The sequence below is a fragment of the Kryptolebias marmoratus genome, linkage group LG3 (genome assembly GCF_001649575.2).
Source record: "Kryptolebias marmoratus isolate JLee-2015 linkage group LG3, ASM164957v2, whole genome shotgun sequence".
Classification (NCBI taxonomy): Eukaryota; Metazoa; Chordata; class Actinopteri; order Cyprinodontiformes; family Rivulidae; genus Kryptolebias; species Kryptolebias marmoratus.
The window spans coordinates 13,361,255-13,372,889 of record NC_051432.1 but is presented as its reverse complement, the minus strand read 5'-3'; the positions used below and the strand labels follow the sequence as shown (position 1 = coordinate 13,372,889).

Below are 11,635 nucleotides of genomic sequence, written 5' to 3'. Positions count from 1 at the left end.
CCGCCTCGGAACCGGCGGCTCCCCCTCCACCCCCCCCACCCGCCCCCTTCTTCCCTGCTGGGATGGAGCCAGCCCCGCCGCCTTCTGGTGGCCGCGACGAGGCCGGAACAAAGAGGTGCGCAGCGGCTGCGGCCATCGGTCAGCCTGCGGTGACTCACTGCGCACGGGCACTCAGTCAGGGGCCCCGAGGCTCGCGCGCGGCGTCGGAGGATCGATACCTCTGAAGACTCCTATTCTGCTGGAAGGCGTGGCTTGGTGTCACAGACACAAGGTTGCGTTTTCCATATTCATCTGCACGGTTTGGCTTCATCGCTCCATCAGCAGCGTGCCAAAAAGAAAAAAAGATTATTTTTTTAAAACAGAGGAAAAAAAAGAAGAACGGCTCTGGACGTCAAGGTAAAACCCTGTCATCTCTTCTCTCTGATTATAATCGACTGCAAGGTCAAATTGAATCAGCAGATATGAGTGGCTTTTTTTTTTTTTTTTTTTTTTGCGCACGGAACATGACTCGGATGTTAATTGGCCTGAACGGGTCGAGAGCATCACTTGAAGGTTCGGCGTGGATTCACGTTGCGCGCCGTGCACCATTCTGTACTCTGATATTTCATTTGCAAAAAAAAAAAATATCTAAAAACAACAACAACAACAAAAAAAAAAAACACAAACAGATAAAGAAGAAGTGCTGCACGCAAATGGAAGCGCAGACACCCGAGGCGTTTGATTGCCGACAATCCAATTAGAGTCGGGATCTGCTCTGCGTTGTGAGGGCTGACAGGCGGATGCGGAGTGGCAGAGCGTGGCACAGATAAAAGGTGGGCTAAAACCTGTCCCTGACCCAAACCACTAACCTACTATTCTGCTTTATTCGATTCACACTTGGAGAACGACGCTTGCAGGTCACAGCAGGCAGGGCAGAGTCTGTAAATGTGAAATAATCTAACACAAATAAGATCTGAAATTCCTGCTGTTCTGTAAGAGCTGCAAAATTCCTTAATAGAGATTAAAATGCACAGAACTGCCTTTCTTTTGTTTTGTTTCACATGAAGCCCAAAAGGGCTGTTATGTGTGATTAGCTCCAACCTTGATGTCAGCTCAGTTCATTGAGTCTGACTCCTCATTGATCACAAACAGCGTTTTTCCTTCTTTGATGAGCGATGGTGACTGGAAGCGTTGGTCACCTTCTCGGGCGTGTTGAGAAGATGGACTGTGACTGAGTCCTTCATCATCAGGCCTCGGAGGCAGAAACACACGGGACTGCAGATCATTGTTCAGATAATGAGACAAATCCATTACTCTGCTTGAATAGTAATAATAAAAACAGACGCAGAGACAAATTGTGGCGGACAATGTGTCTTTTAGAAGCTCAGCTTTAACGAGAGCTCTGATCATGATCTGTGTGTGGTTTTTCTTTTGCTTGTTGCTTGTTAGTTTTCTGTTGTTGTGGATTCAGCTCATTTTCTCGTGTTATTCCTCGTGTCTCCCTGTGTTTTCAGCCATTTCCTCCCCCTCAGTCATTCCTGCCCTCTGTTAACACACCTGCTCCTGGTGTTCATTAGTCTCAGCTGTTTTGTAATCACTCCTCCCAGCCCACTTAAACTCTTGGTTCCCGTCACTCGTCAGTCTGTCATGCTGTTTGTCACCCGTCTGGTTCCTTGTCTGCCAGTTCCCCGCTTGTTCCTTGTTCTTTAGCTGCTATGTTCCGGTCTGCGTTTATGGGTATGGCTAACCGTAACCCCTCTTTGACCAACACTTTGATGCATGAAATACATGTGTTGTAATAATTGTAATATTAAATATGTTAATAATAATGCTCGCAAAAGCCTCACAGCTGTCAAGCCTGGTGATAAGAGGTTTAGGGCCGAGGGAAAATGTCATTTTTCCCATTTATCAAACATGTATTTTAACGTTGGGGTTTATACACAGCATTCGTCATCAATCAGCACAAGTGAGACATTTTCTTTGACGCTCAGATGCTGCGTAGCCGTGAAGCTGCTGTGTTTTTATACATTTTTGAAAGCTACATTTATTTTAACAATATGTTCTGTCAGTTAAATGTATTTGTTTCCGCCTTCACGTCAACTAAACTATCTTCCACTTGGTTTTATTTTTTTGAATTAAAGTTGTGGTTTTAATTTTTTCCCCGAGTCACTGTGCAGCAATGTTCAAATAGATCATGTGATAAAACACGCATTGCAAATGTAAAGGAAACAAAATAATTAAAAAACGTTTAACAAAAAGTTGTTGACAGAGTTATGAGGAAGTGTTTGAGATGATTAATGCACAGATTTCACACAAGTACTGCCAGCAGGATTATATTATTAAAACACAGAATAACATTTTATCTTCACCTAATTGCCGTTCAAAGAGGAACCAGTGGTTCGTAAACAACTTTAGAAGGGATGTAGGTTGGGTTTTTACATTTATTGTTCAATATAAATAAGCTGTCTCCTTGATAAAATCAATTTAAAACATCACAAAATGAATCAAATTGACCTATTTTATTATTTCTGATACTTTTGAGTTGTTTTAAAATAAGAAATACATTTAAATTATCTTAAAATTCATTGCCCTTTTTTCTCTTGTTCACATTGCTTATGCTCTTATGTGAATTGTGTGTCAACATCTCACCCTACCCCTCCAAACTCCCACCTCCACCTCACCCCATGGGCTGAATTTGGCCCACAGGCCTCCACTTGGTGATCGCTGCTTTAGACTCTATTTTAAACTGTTAAACTGTTTTAAATACATACTAACTTGGATTATCTTTACACATTTTATACATAAATAGACAGACTTTACATAGACACAGGTAACATCTGCTGGTTTTAAGCCTTTAACCAAACATTTGTCAGAAAGGTGATGAGTTTTTATTAAAACTGAGTCGAACTAACAGAGCTCCCTGTGTGAATTTCTGCAGCGAAGCTGTTGTTGCATTTATAATTCAAGCTTTTGATGTTGCCAAGAATAACACAGATGTGTGAATGTGAGTGAGATGCAGGTAGACCTTTAAATAAGATTAGGAGTCACATGTAACACCATGTAAAGTAAAAATAAATAAATAAAAAAATAAAAACCCAGAGTGAATATAATCTGCATCTGTAAGCACTTTGAGACTAAGGGTCAAAGTGCTCTGCATTTTTTTATAGGTTAGTAAAAAAAAAAGCAAATGTGCTGTGTGACAGAATTTTAAACACTATTTATAATTTTCTAACACTTTATTATAGGAAAACATTTCTGTAGGTATTTCATCTATGATTTATTTTAACTTTAAAATTATATATAATTTAAAAAAAAATATTCCTAGTGGTAAAATTAGACAAGTACAAGGAACAGACTGTTTCAGTGCTTATTTATCCTGACAGAGTTTCTGTTTTTCATGATTCAGTAGGATCCTTGTTCCAATACTATTCCTGGTCTGAATTTATTCATCTCATGCATGTTTTATGACAAGTTAGGGTAATGATCCCAAACAAACAGAATCTGTTTCTATTTCTTCCCTCAGGTGATTACATAAAGGGGCTGATTGTGCCTCTGTGTCCACCGCTGGATTACGACAATATTTAAAGACCAAGACAGTGAATTAAGTATGGGAACTAATCCAAAGCGGACAGTGACGGTCCAGATGGTGCCTCAGCTGGCTGTGGTAGACTCTCTGGGAAATAAGGAGTCTAATGCCAACTGGGAAAACGAGCCCAACCTCAAAGTCTCTCAGGTTTGCCCGAATGCCCCCCTTACAACCCCTGACCAACAGGACAGTCTATCTCTGGGAAACGCCTCTGCCAACACCATCCCACCTGTTCAAAATACAGCTCCTAAGCGAGGAGAGCAGGTGTCAGACAAACCAGCACCGGGCAACAAAAACCAGATCAAGTCTGAGCCGGTGGAAGGTGGTGACCACTCCAACCAGGCGCCAGCAGGCCAAGCTGTGGGAGACCAGAAGGATTCTAACGCCAACATAAAAATGCAAACTCGTGGAAAGGATGTGTGCAAGGCAAGTTCGCCTGCCGCTGTTGCAGGGTCAAAGGTCGATGTGCACAGCAACGACAGCAGAGTAAAAGGGCCAAGTGCACCAGAGGAGGAGCGCACTCAGCTGACATCCCCCTCCACTGCACCAAAGAGCAGCGATAAACAAGTTTCTCCAACTGACAAAAATCTGAGCAACGCCAGCGATTTAAGGAATACTGCATCCAAAACACAAGATATTAAAGAGAGAGTTGCAGCTTCCAAAAACATGGATACTGCAGTATTACAGAAAACTGCAGAGACAGATAAATTTAGCTGTTCAGCAGCCTCTGTAACACCAAAACCTAAAGAAAGCTCTGAACCGCTGACTCCCCTTACTGTCACTAAACCACCGTCCACAAGTAAAAAAGCGGAGACCAGGTCCGAAACTGAGAGTTTGTGTTTAACACATCCAGAGCAGGGCTTTCCACTAGCAAAGGCACCAGAGGTCTCCTCAGATAAACATCACCCCGCATCTTTACAGAAGGATTCCTCTGCTTTGCCCCAGGCTACGCAAAACATGTCGACGTGTGGACAGGTGGCGGAGAAAACCAGCCAGATTGACGCAGCTGTCTCTGCAGGAGAGCAGCACTATAAGCTCTACAGGGAGGCTTCGACAATGACCTCATTCCTGTCGCCGTCTCCAGTCAAGCAGTGTCACGATATGGAGGTTCAGGCTGTGGCGAACATGTCCAGTAAATCTGTAGCCACGAGCCCAAGTCTGCTGCCCTTCGCTGCGGCTCACAGGCCGAGCAGCGGCGCCGTCCCCTGGGAAGAGGCGCAGAGCCTGGCTGTGATGTACCAGGCGAATGACGGCCTGGGTTTCCATCAAATCTACACGTCTTCTCTATCCACCGATCAGGTGTCAGAGAGACTCACTGTCAAGGCAGAGATGGGCTCAAACCAAAAAGCCGGGTTCAGCTCAGAAACCTTGCCCCAGCAGCTTGACTCCAGACTCGGAGCCAAGCCTAAAGAGCCGGGATCAGCTCTGTGCAACATTCAGCCGGTTTATCAGATCAACATCGAGCACAGCAACCACAGGAAGCACAGGGAGACAAGTGACTCCCTTTATGAAAGTGGAGCTGAAATATCTTTGGAAGAACCACCTCGCTCTCTCGGAGTAGTCGCATCTCCGAGGACAGCTGCTGCCTGTGCTGACAGAAACCACGCTACGCTGTCTCAGGCTGCTGCTACAACCAAAGCTGAGCAGGTCCCACCATCAATGACAAAGTCAGACCCAGCTGAAAATAAGGACTCAATAAAGGAGACAAACTCCAGCAAAGAGGATGTGGAATCTGAGAAAAACGACGAGGACGACGACCAGTCGGGGAAGCAGAAAGAAAAAAGCGTCCACGACGTCGTCTGGGACGAGCAAGGGATGACTTGGGAGGTGTACGGGGCTTCCGTGGACCCAGAATCCCTGGGTTTTGCCATTCAGAGCCACTTGCAGTGTAAAATCAGGGAACAAGAGAGGAAACTGATGGCCCAGGCTTCCTTCAGAAAGTCCCTCACTGGCGTTGATTCGCCAGGACAGGGTAAGAAAAACAAAAGGAGGCAGCAGAACATTTTCAGGTCAATGCTGCAAAATGTCAGACGGCCCAACTGCTGCGTGCGCCCCCCTCCCTCCTCCGTCCTTGAGTAGCCGATGTGAGACTTCTCCGTTTTCTTTGAGGTCACAGTGTTTGTCCTCACGCTGTCATGGCTGCGATGCTGAGTGAAACATTAGTGGGATCTCTACAAGTAAGTTTACTGGAATGTTGTAGCATAAAGAGACAAAATATTTGTGATGTTTGTGAATAAAAAAGGATGTAGAAGCATAAAATGAACACTTTAAGACTTATTTTCTAGAAATAGATGTTATAAAAAAAAAGAGAGAAATGGTTTATAACAAAGGCAATAACAGGAAAACGCATGTATCTTAGTTATAAATGCATTTGTGCGATTCAAAGTTCACTCTTTCACTGTAAAACACACCTATCATAAGCTAAATGTTTTATATCTGCTGTCAGAACATTTGTGCAAATATACCAAGCTAACATGTCTTTACACTTGTGGCACTTAGTTAATGTTTTCAAGGTGTTTTGGGCCTCTGTATTTATCAGAATAGCATTCTTTTTCAATGCATACATTTGTTTCTAGTGTGTGGTGAAAAAGTAGGGGGCTGTATACACACTTAAATGTGCTGTTTGATCTCTGTTAGTGTTTGGATTTCTATTAAATATGATGAAACAGTCCTGACTTTCCCACATTCTTCCTTCCTGACATGAAACCTTTGGATTGTATACAGAAATATGAGCGGATTAGAGTCTCTTTCTGAAAACAAGAGGTTGATTAAACTGGGAAATAAGCTCAAAAGACAGCTATCAGAACAGAGTTATTTGTGATTCTGGCTTTGAATTGACTCGGATGTTTTTACCTTTTTCATAGCTTTAATCGTTTTCTCTGTGCGTTCGCTTGTTGCACTTTAAACTCAATAGTTCAGATCTTTTTAAGTAAAGTTCTGTGGAAAGGTTATAAACATCTTACCTGTTGAAGATAGCTCTTTGGACAACCCCAGTTTAGAAAAACAAAGTTTAATTCTGATCAGGCTAGTCAGAGCAGGGCTGAGACAAGAGTGGATTGATGTCATCTAAAGACATCATCAATCTCAAATGCTTCATTAAAACAGAATTTTATAAACATTTAGATCAGTGTCTATTTTGCATTATATATTTTTTTTTTACATAAAATTTCACATTTCTTGCAAGTACAAATAGCAGCAAGTAGCTGTAGCTCTTTCAGTGCACTTCCAGCTAATATATAATATTACCTTTTTATAGAAGATGTAGACTCAGCTGTAATTAAAGTTTGATCGAATAATAAATCTAACTAACATCATTAAAAACTGACAAATATTAGGAAAACCAATCAATCGCTCACAAGACATGGAGGTTCTGAGTTTGTATCTCAGTCAAATGCTCGTCTCTGAGTATTTAAGAACCAATCAGAGTTGTCCAGAGGGGACAGACCGAGGGTGAAGCTCCAGTCAGCTCTGAACTGTGCTGGTAATATCAGTGTCAAGTTTAATGAGATACTTTTGATCCCCCATGAGTTCAAGTTTATTGAGAGCCATGGGTTTGCTTTTCTTTGACACAGAAGAGAGTCGAATCTTGTAGTCTGCATGTGAGCCTGTGCAGAAATTCTTCACAACCGGAGTATGTTTTAACCTGAATCTAGCAGATTTTTATCATGGCAAAGGAAGGCAGCAATAATAATCACTACAAACACAGAACAAAAGAACAAAAAAAACCAATATCTAATATTACAATATCACCATAAAAACACACTGATAGTTAAAGTTTTTATCATAAGGGACAGCTGCCCTAAAAGTTGATTTATCTCACTTGCTTCAATTTTTTAACTTACTATATATTAAAATTATTGCAGTTAAATGAACATCTTCACATGTAAATTAACAGTAAACGTGACAGGAGATAACAGTGTTTTAGCACAATGAAACAGTATTTTCTGTCAAGTAGCCCCCCACACACACTCACCCACATTAAGTACAGTGTGGTTCTGAACTGCTGGTTATCTGTGTTTTAACACAGGTGGGCATACAGGAGAAAAAGTATTCAGAGTTTCCAGAAGCAGAAAACCTTGGTTCGAGGTGTTTAGCTACAAGCAATGAAGTGATGCAATGAGAACTGGGGTTTGTGCCTAAAACAGCCCTTTAAAAAACAACATTCAATATAAAATACAGCTGATTAAAAATTTAAAATTTATTATGTTATCATTATTGAAAGAGTCTGTAAAATCATGTTAAAAGTACATATTTCTTCCATACCATGTTTTTAAAATCAGCAGAAATGAATTTTAGTTCATGCAATTCATTTACAGTAAAATGTCTCAAAGCCACATAATGATGAGAACAAATAAAATTAGTTGAGCTGCATAAAACTTGTAGCAAATTGTACCTAAACTGAGAATAACCCTGAAAATTGAAAAGGCTCACAAATGCATGTTCCCATATCTAAAAATATATATACATATATTTAAATCAAGATATTTCAAGCAGAAGATGTGCAGTCTGCGTAAAAGCTCTCTAACTTGATTCATGCAGGCATTCTGGAGCCAATAATAAATGTAAAAGCGCAGGATAAAGTGTCCACTTTTTCCATTTCGTTTTTTTTTTCTCTGAACATACATAAACTAAGGAACATGAAAAGGAGGCCATTCATGAGGAACATGATGTTCTGCTGCGCTTGCTTCTTTTTGTATCATCAGAGTCGAAGAAAAGAGTTTGAACATTTAGTTTAGAATTATTTGTTTGTTTAAAAAAAAAAGCTCAGAATGACAATTAACTGTTTTAGTTTCATCAATAAACAGGAAAAAAAAAAACTTGTTTCGTTGTCTATTCAGTATTAGAGATGTCAGCTATCGATTTACACTGTGGCTTACAGGAGCTTAAAAGACAAAAACAGTGGTAGAATTGGATCTTATTTCACCAGAGGAAGCAGGTGGAGAGAAAACTGCTGGATCTTAGGAACACTAATACAGATCGTGTGATAAGCAGACATGATAGCAGCGAACATTTAAAATATTGATGGTTCTGAGGGGCAGAAGCAATGATAGATGACAGATGGTGCAGCTCTTTCCATCACAGAGACGTCCTTGGCCTCATTTTTTTTGTGTGAGCACAGTGCTGGACTTCTAATCTCAAAGCTTTCTGTAATTGTGTACAAATGTTTGGATTTTTAAAACCCTAAAGGCCATGAACATGTACGTTCAGGGGTATACAAACCACCTTTTTGTCCAATCAGTCTTATTAGGTCAACACTGGATTTGCATTTAGGACTGGAGCTGCAAAACGTATTTCATTCGCCGATAATTAAGCTGTGACAATGTAATTAGCACATTTCTAATATTGAAGGGTGAAGCCCGATGAAGAGAAACATAATATGACACTGTCAGGAATCTGAAGCGCCCGTGTATTATCCTGCTGTTTGTAAACTTTAGGAAAAAGTGGAAATATGTAATTTTTTAAGAAATGTCATGAATCAAAAAGTCATCAGTGGGTTAAGAGTTCAAAGTATTCCTACAGCACTTAGAAAAACAAAAAACAAATTAAAGGCCTAGCATGAATCTCTCTAGCTGCCTTTCATGCCAGAGTATTAAACTGAGAGCATCTTATGATGAAAAGGGATGGACTTTTTGGTCAAACCTTGTAATTATGCACATTATGCTCGATATATTATTGTGAGATGTGTTAGCGCTCCAGGTATGTGTCGGCAATGACTCTCAGCCACAACCGCGCCACATTTTAGCTCGAAATCTGTAAAGCCAAGGACTAATTTCTGAAAGTTTCACTAAAATACGTCCAGTGGTCAGTGACAGACAGACACAGCTGACTCCAATAGGTTTAAAAAACAGATCTCATGTGATCAGTTAGCACTCAGAGGATGTGTTGGAGATGACTCCCAGCTACTACCATACCAAACTTTAGCCTAGTATCTGTAAAAGGTACAGAGTATACATGATTATATATGAGTTACAGCCATTTATGTGTTGATTGGTTAGCTGTGGTAGCCATCTTGATTGAGGTTAACTTACAGTTAACTAGTTATAGATGTACGTTCAGTGATTACTTTCTGAGCGTTTCATTAAAACCCCTTCGTTGGTTCGAGACATTTTGCTAACAGACAAACACACACATACATGGGCACAGGCCCTTTCACTTTTGGTAACCAACAATAAAACCTTGTTATCTCCAGTAATAAGAACTTGCACAGAAACAAAGGTGAAAAACTGAGTTTTAAAATGTGTCTCTCTTTGTTTTGTTTGTTTGCTGTATTTATTCAGTCGTTGTTTTTTTGTTTAGTATCCTGGTCACTGGTGATTAAATCTGTAACAAGAAGTAAAAATAATTCAACTTATTGGTCTAGCTGTCATTCCATTCCTGTAAGTGTTAGTTCAAGTAAATCTTACAACCAATTTTGTGATTTGATACAATGTGATTTTTTTTTATGCATTTTTTTTTTTCTAAAGTCTTTGGATCCACACCCACACAAAAAGAACAGCCTTTCAGTGTAAATTTTCTGTCCCAACTGGTGTAACGCTGATTCTGGGTGAGTGCTGTTAGTGTCTTAACAGGCATGTCACTTCACGTTGACATCAGGACGTGATAGCGGGGACGAAAAAAAAGTCCTCTCTAGCCGTAGTGGTGCTGCGAAATGTCACAAAGTGTAACGAGCAACACAGACTGAAGTGTCTAATCCCAGAGCCTGTTCCCTTTTTGATCCACGAGGATCAGAGGATGCAGTCAGCCACACAGTCGCACATACATCTGTCTCTAGATACCTTCTCAAATCAAAAGAACGCGGCGTAGCTGTGACCTCTTTCGACAACAACAACAAATAAACCCTTCTTCAAAACCAATCTTTAGCCACAGCGCTGAGTGAAGGTTGTCAAACTGTCATCTCTGACCTACAGATTCAAAATAAATATGAATTTCAGCCCCAGGAAGATTATTAACATGCATCTTCCTCCTCCTCTTGAGATCTGTTTCTGTTTTACACATCAGCTCTGCCCTTTTCTCTCGGTTATAATCCTTAAGTCTTCCAGCCTGGCTTTAATTAGCTGTCTTTTGGTCATCGAGACTCCGATTCACTGGATTATTATGAGGTTTTCCACAGATGGTTTATTCCATTGATAATGAGATTCATTTCAAACTGACACTTGTTGGTAAAAAAAATTATTAAAAAGTGAGACATACGTTTGACCTCTGTGGGCATGAAGCACGTGTTTTGACTATATGGTTGAACGGGTGCTGCACATCCTTCATCTGTCAACAAATGTCAAGTTTTTGTTGCGCAAGCAGAGCTACAAGCTTCAGCTGAAACAAAACCCTCAGAACGAGCCGATAAAGATCAACCTGGACTTGTTACTCAGTACAAAAACACCCAAAAAAAATGAAACAAATCACTAATATAAAGATTGAGCTGGTGTGATTCTGCAGAAGCTGTCCCCGAGTTCATCTTTTTCTATCAAGTCTTTTTCTCATATCTACACTTTTAATACTGACCACAAAGTTTGAGGTTTATCTTAAAACCAACAAAAACAGTAAAAGCAGGGGTTAATACTAAAATAATAATCCCATATTCTAAATAATGAATACCATTCAGAATGTTTTTATCTAAATGATGTTTAGAGTCTCAAACCGTTTCTTGATTTGATTAGTTGATATTTGCTTGTAAGTTTTGTAGAAAAAAATAACCCGCAATAGGCAAACTTTTATTTCATTTAAAAGCAGCACAACTTATCCTAAGTAAATCTAAGCATGGCTTAAACACATTTAGTACTTTATTGCACCTCCACTGACTTGTTTGAAAGTTTTAATTTTTTTGAAACATCAATAAAAAAACAACGATTTCTCAACAATTGGGTTCTAATCTTTGCTTGTAGAAGCTATCAGATCCGTTTTGCGATATGAAGTCCTGGTATTGACCTTCTGTTTTCATTCATACCAGTATTTTCAATCATATTGAAGTCTGGACTGTTTGCTGGCCATGTTGTGTAGTTAATTTATTTTCTTAAAGATGTATTATTATCCTGTAGGCCTAGCATTCTTTGAAGCAATAGAAAATTAGCAACA

The 11,635-nt window shown here is 40.1% G+C and overlaps 1 protein-coding gene across 2 annotated transcripts; it reads left to right on the top strand.

The window, feature by feature from the left end:
• Positions 1-52: 52 nt before the first annotated feature.
• On the top strand, positions 53-6,236 carry gprin3 (GPRIN family member 3). 2 transcript variants are annotated; one of them, XM_017406615.3, is made up of 2 exons: positions 53-396; positions 3,503-6,236. In XM_017406615.3, the coding sequence occupies exon 2, from the start codon at positions 3,587-3,589 to the stop codon at positions 5,642-5,644; it is 2,058 nt and encodes a 685-aa protein (XP_017262104.1). In that variant the 5' UTR covers positions 53-396; positions 3,503-3,586; the 3' UTR covers positions 5,645-6,236. The 2 variants fall into 2 exon arrangements, with proteins under 2 accessions (XP_017262104.1, XP_017262113.1); XM_017406624.3 differs by lacking the exon at positions 53-396 and adding an exon at positions 546-812.
• Positions 6,237-11,635: the final 5,399 nt, after the last annotated feature.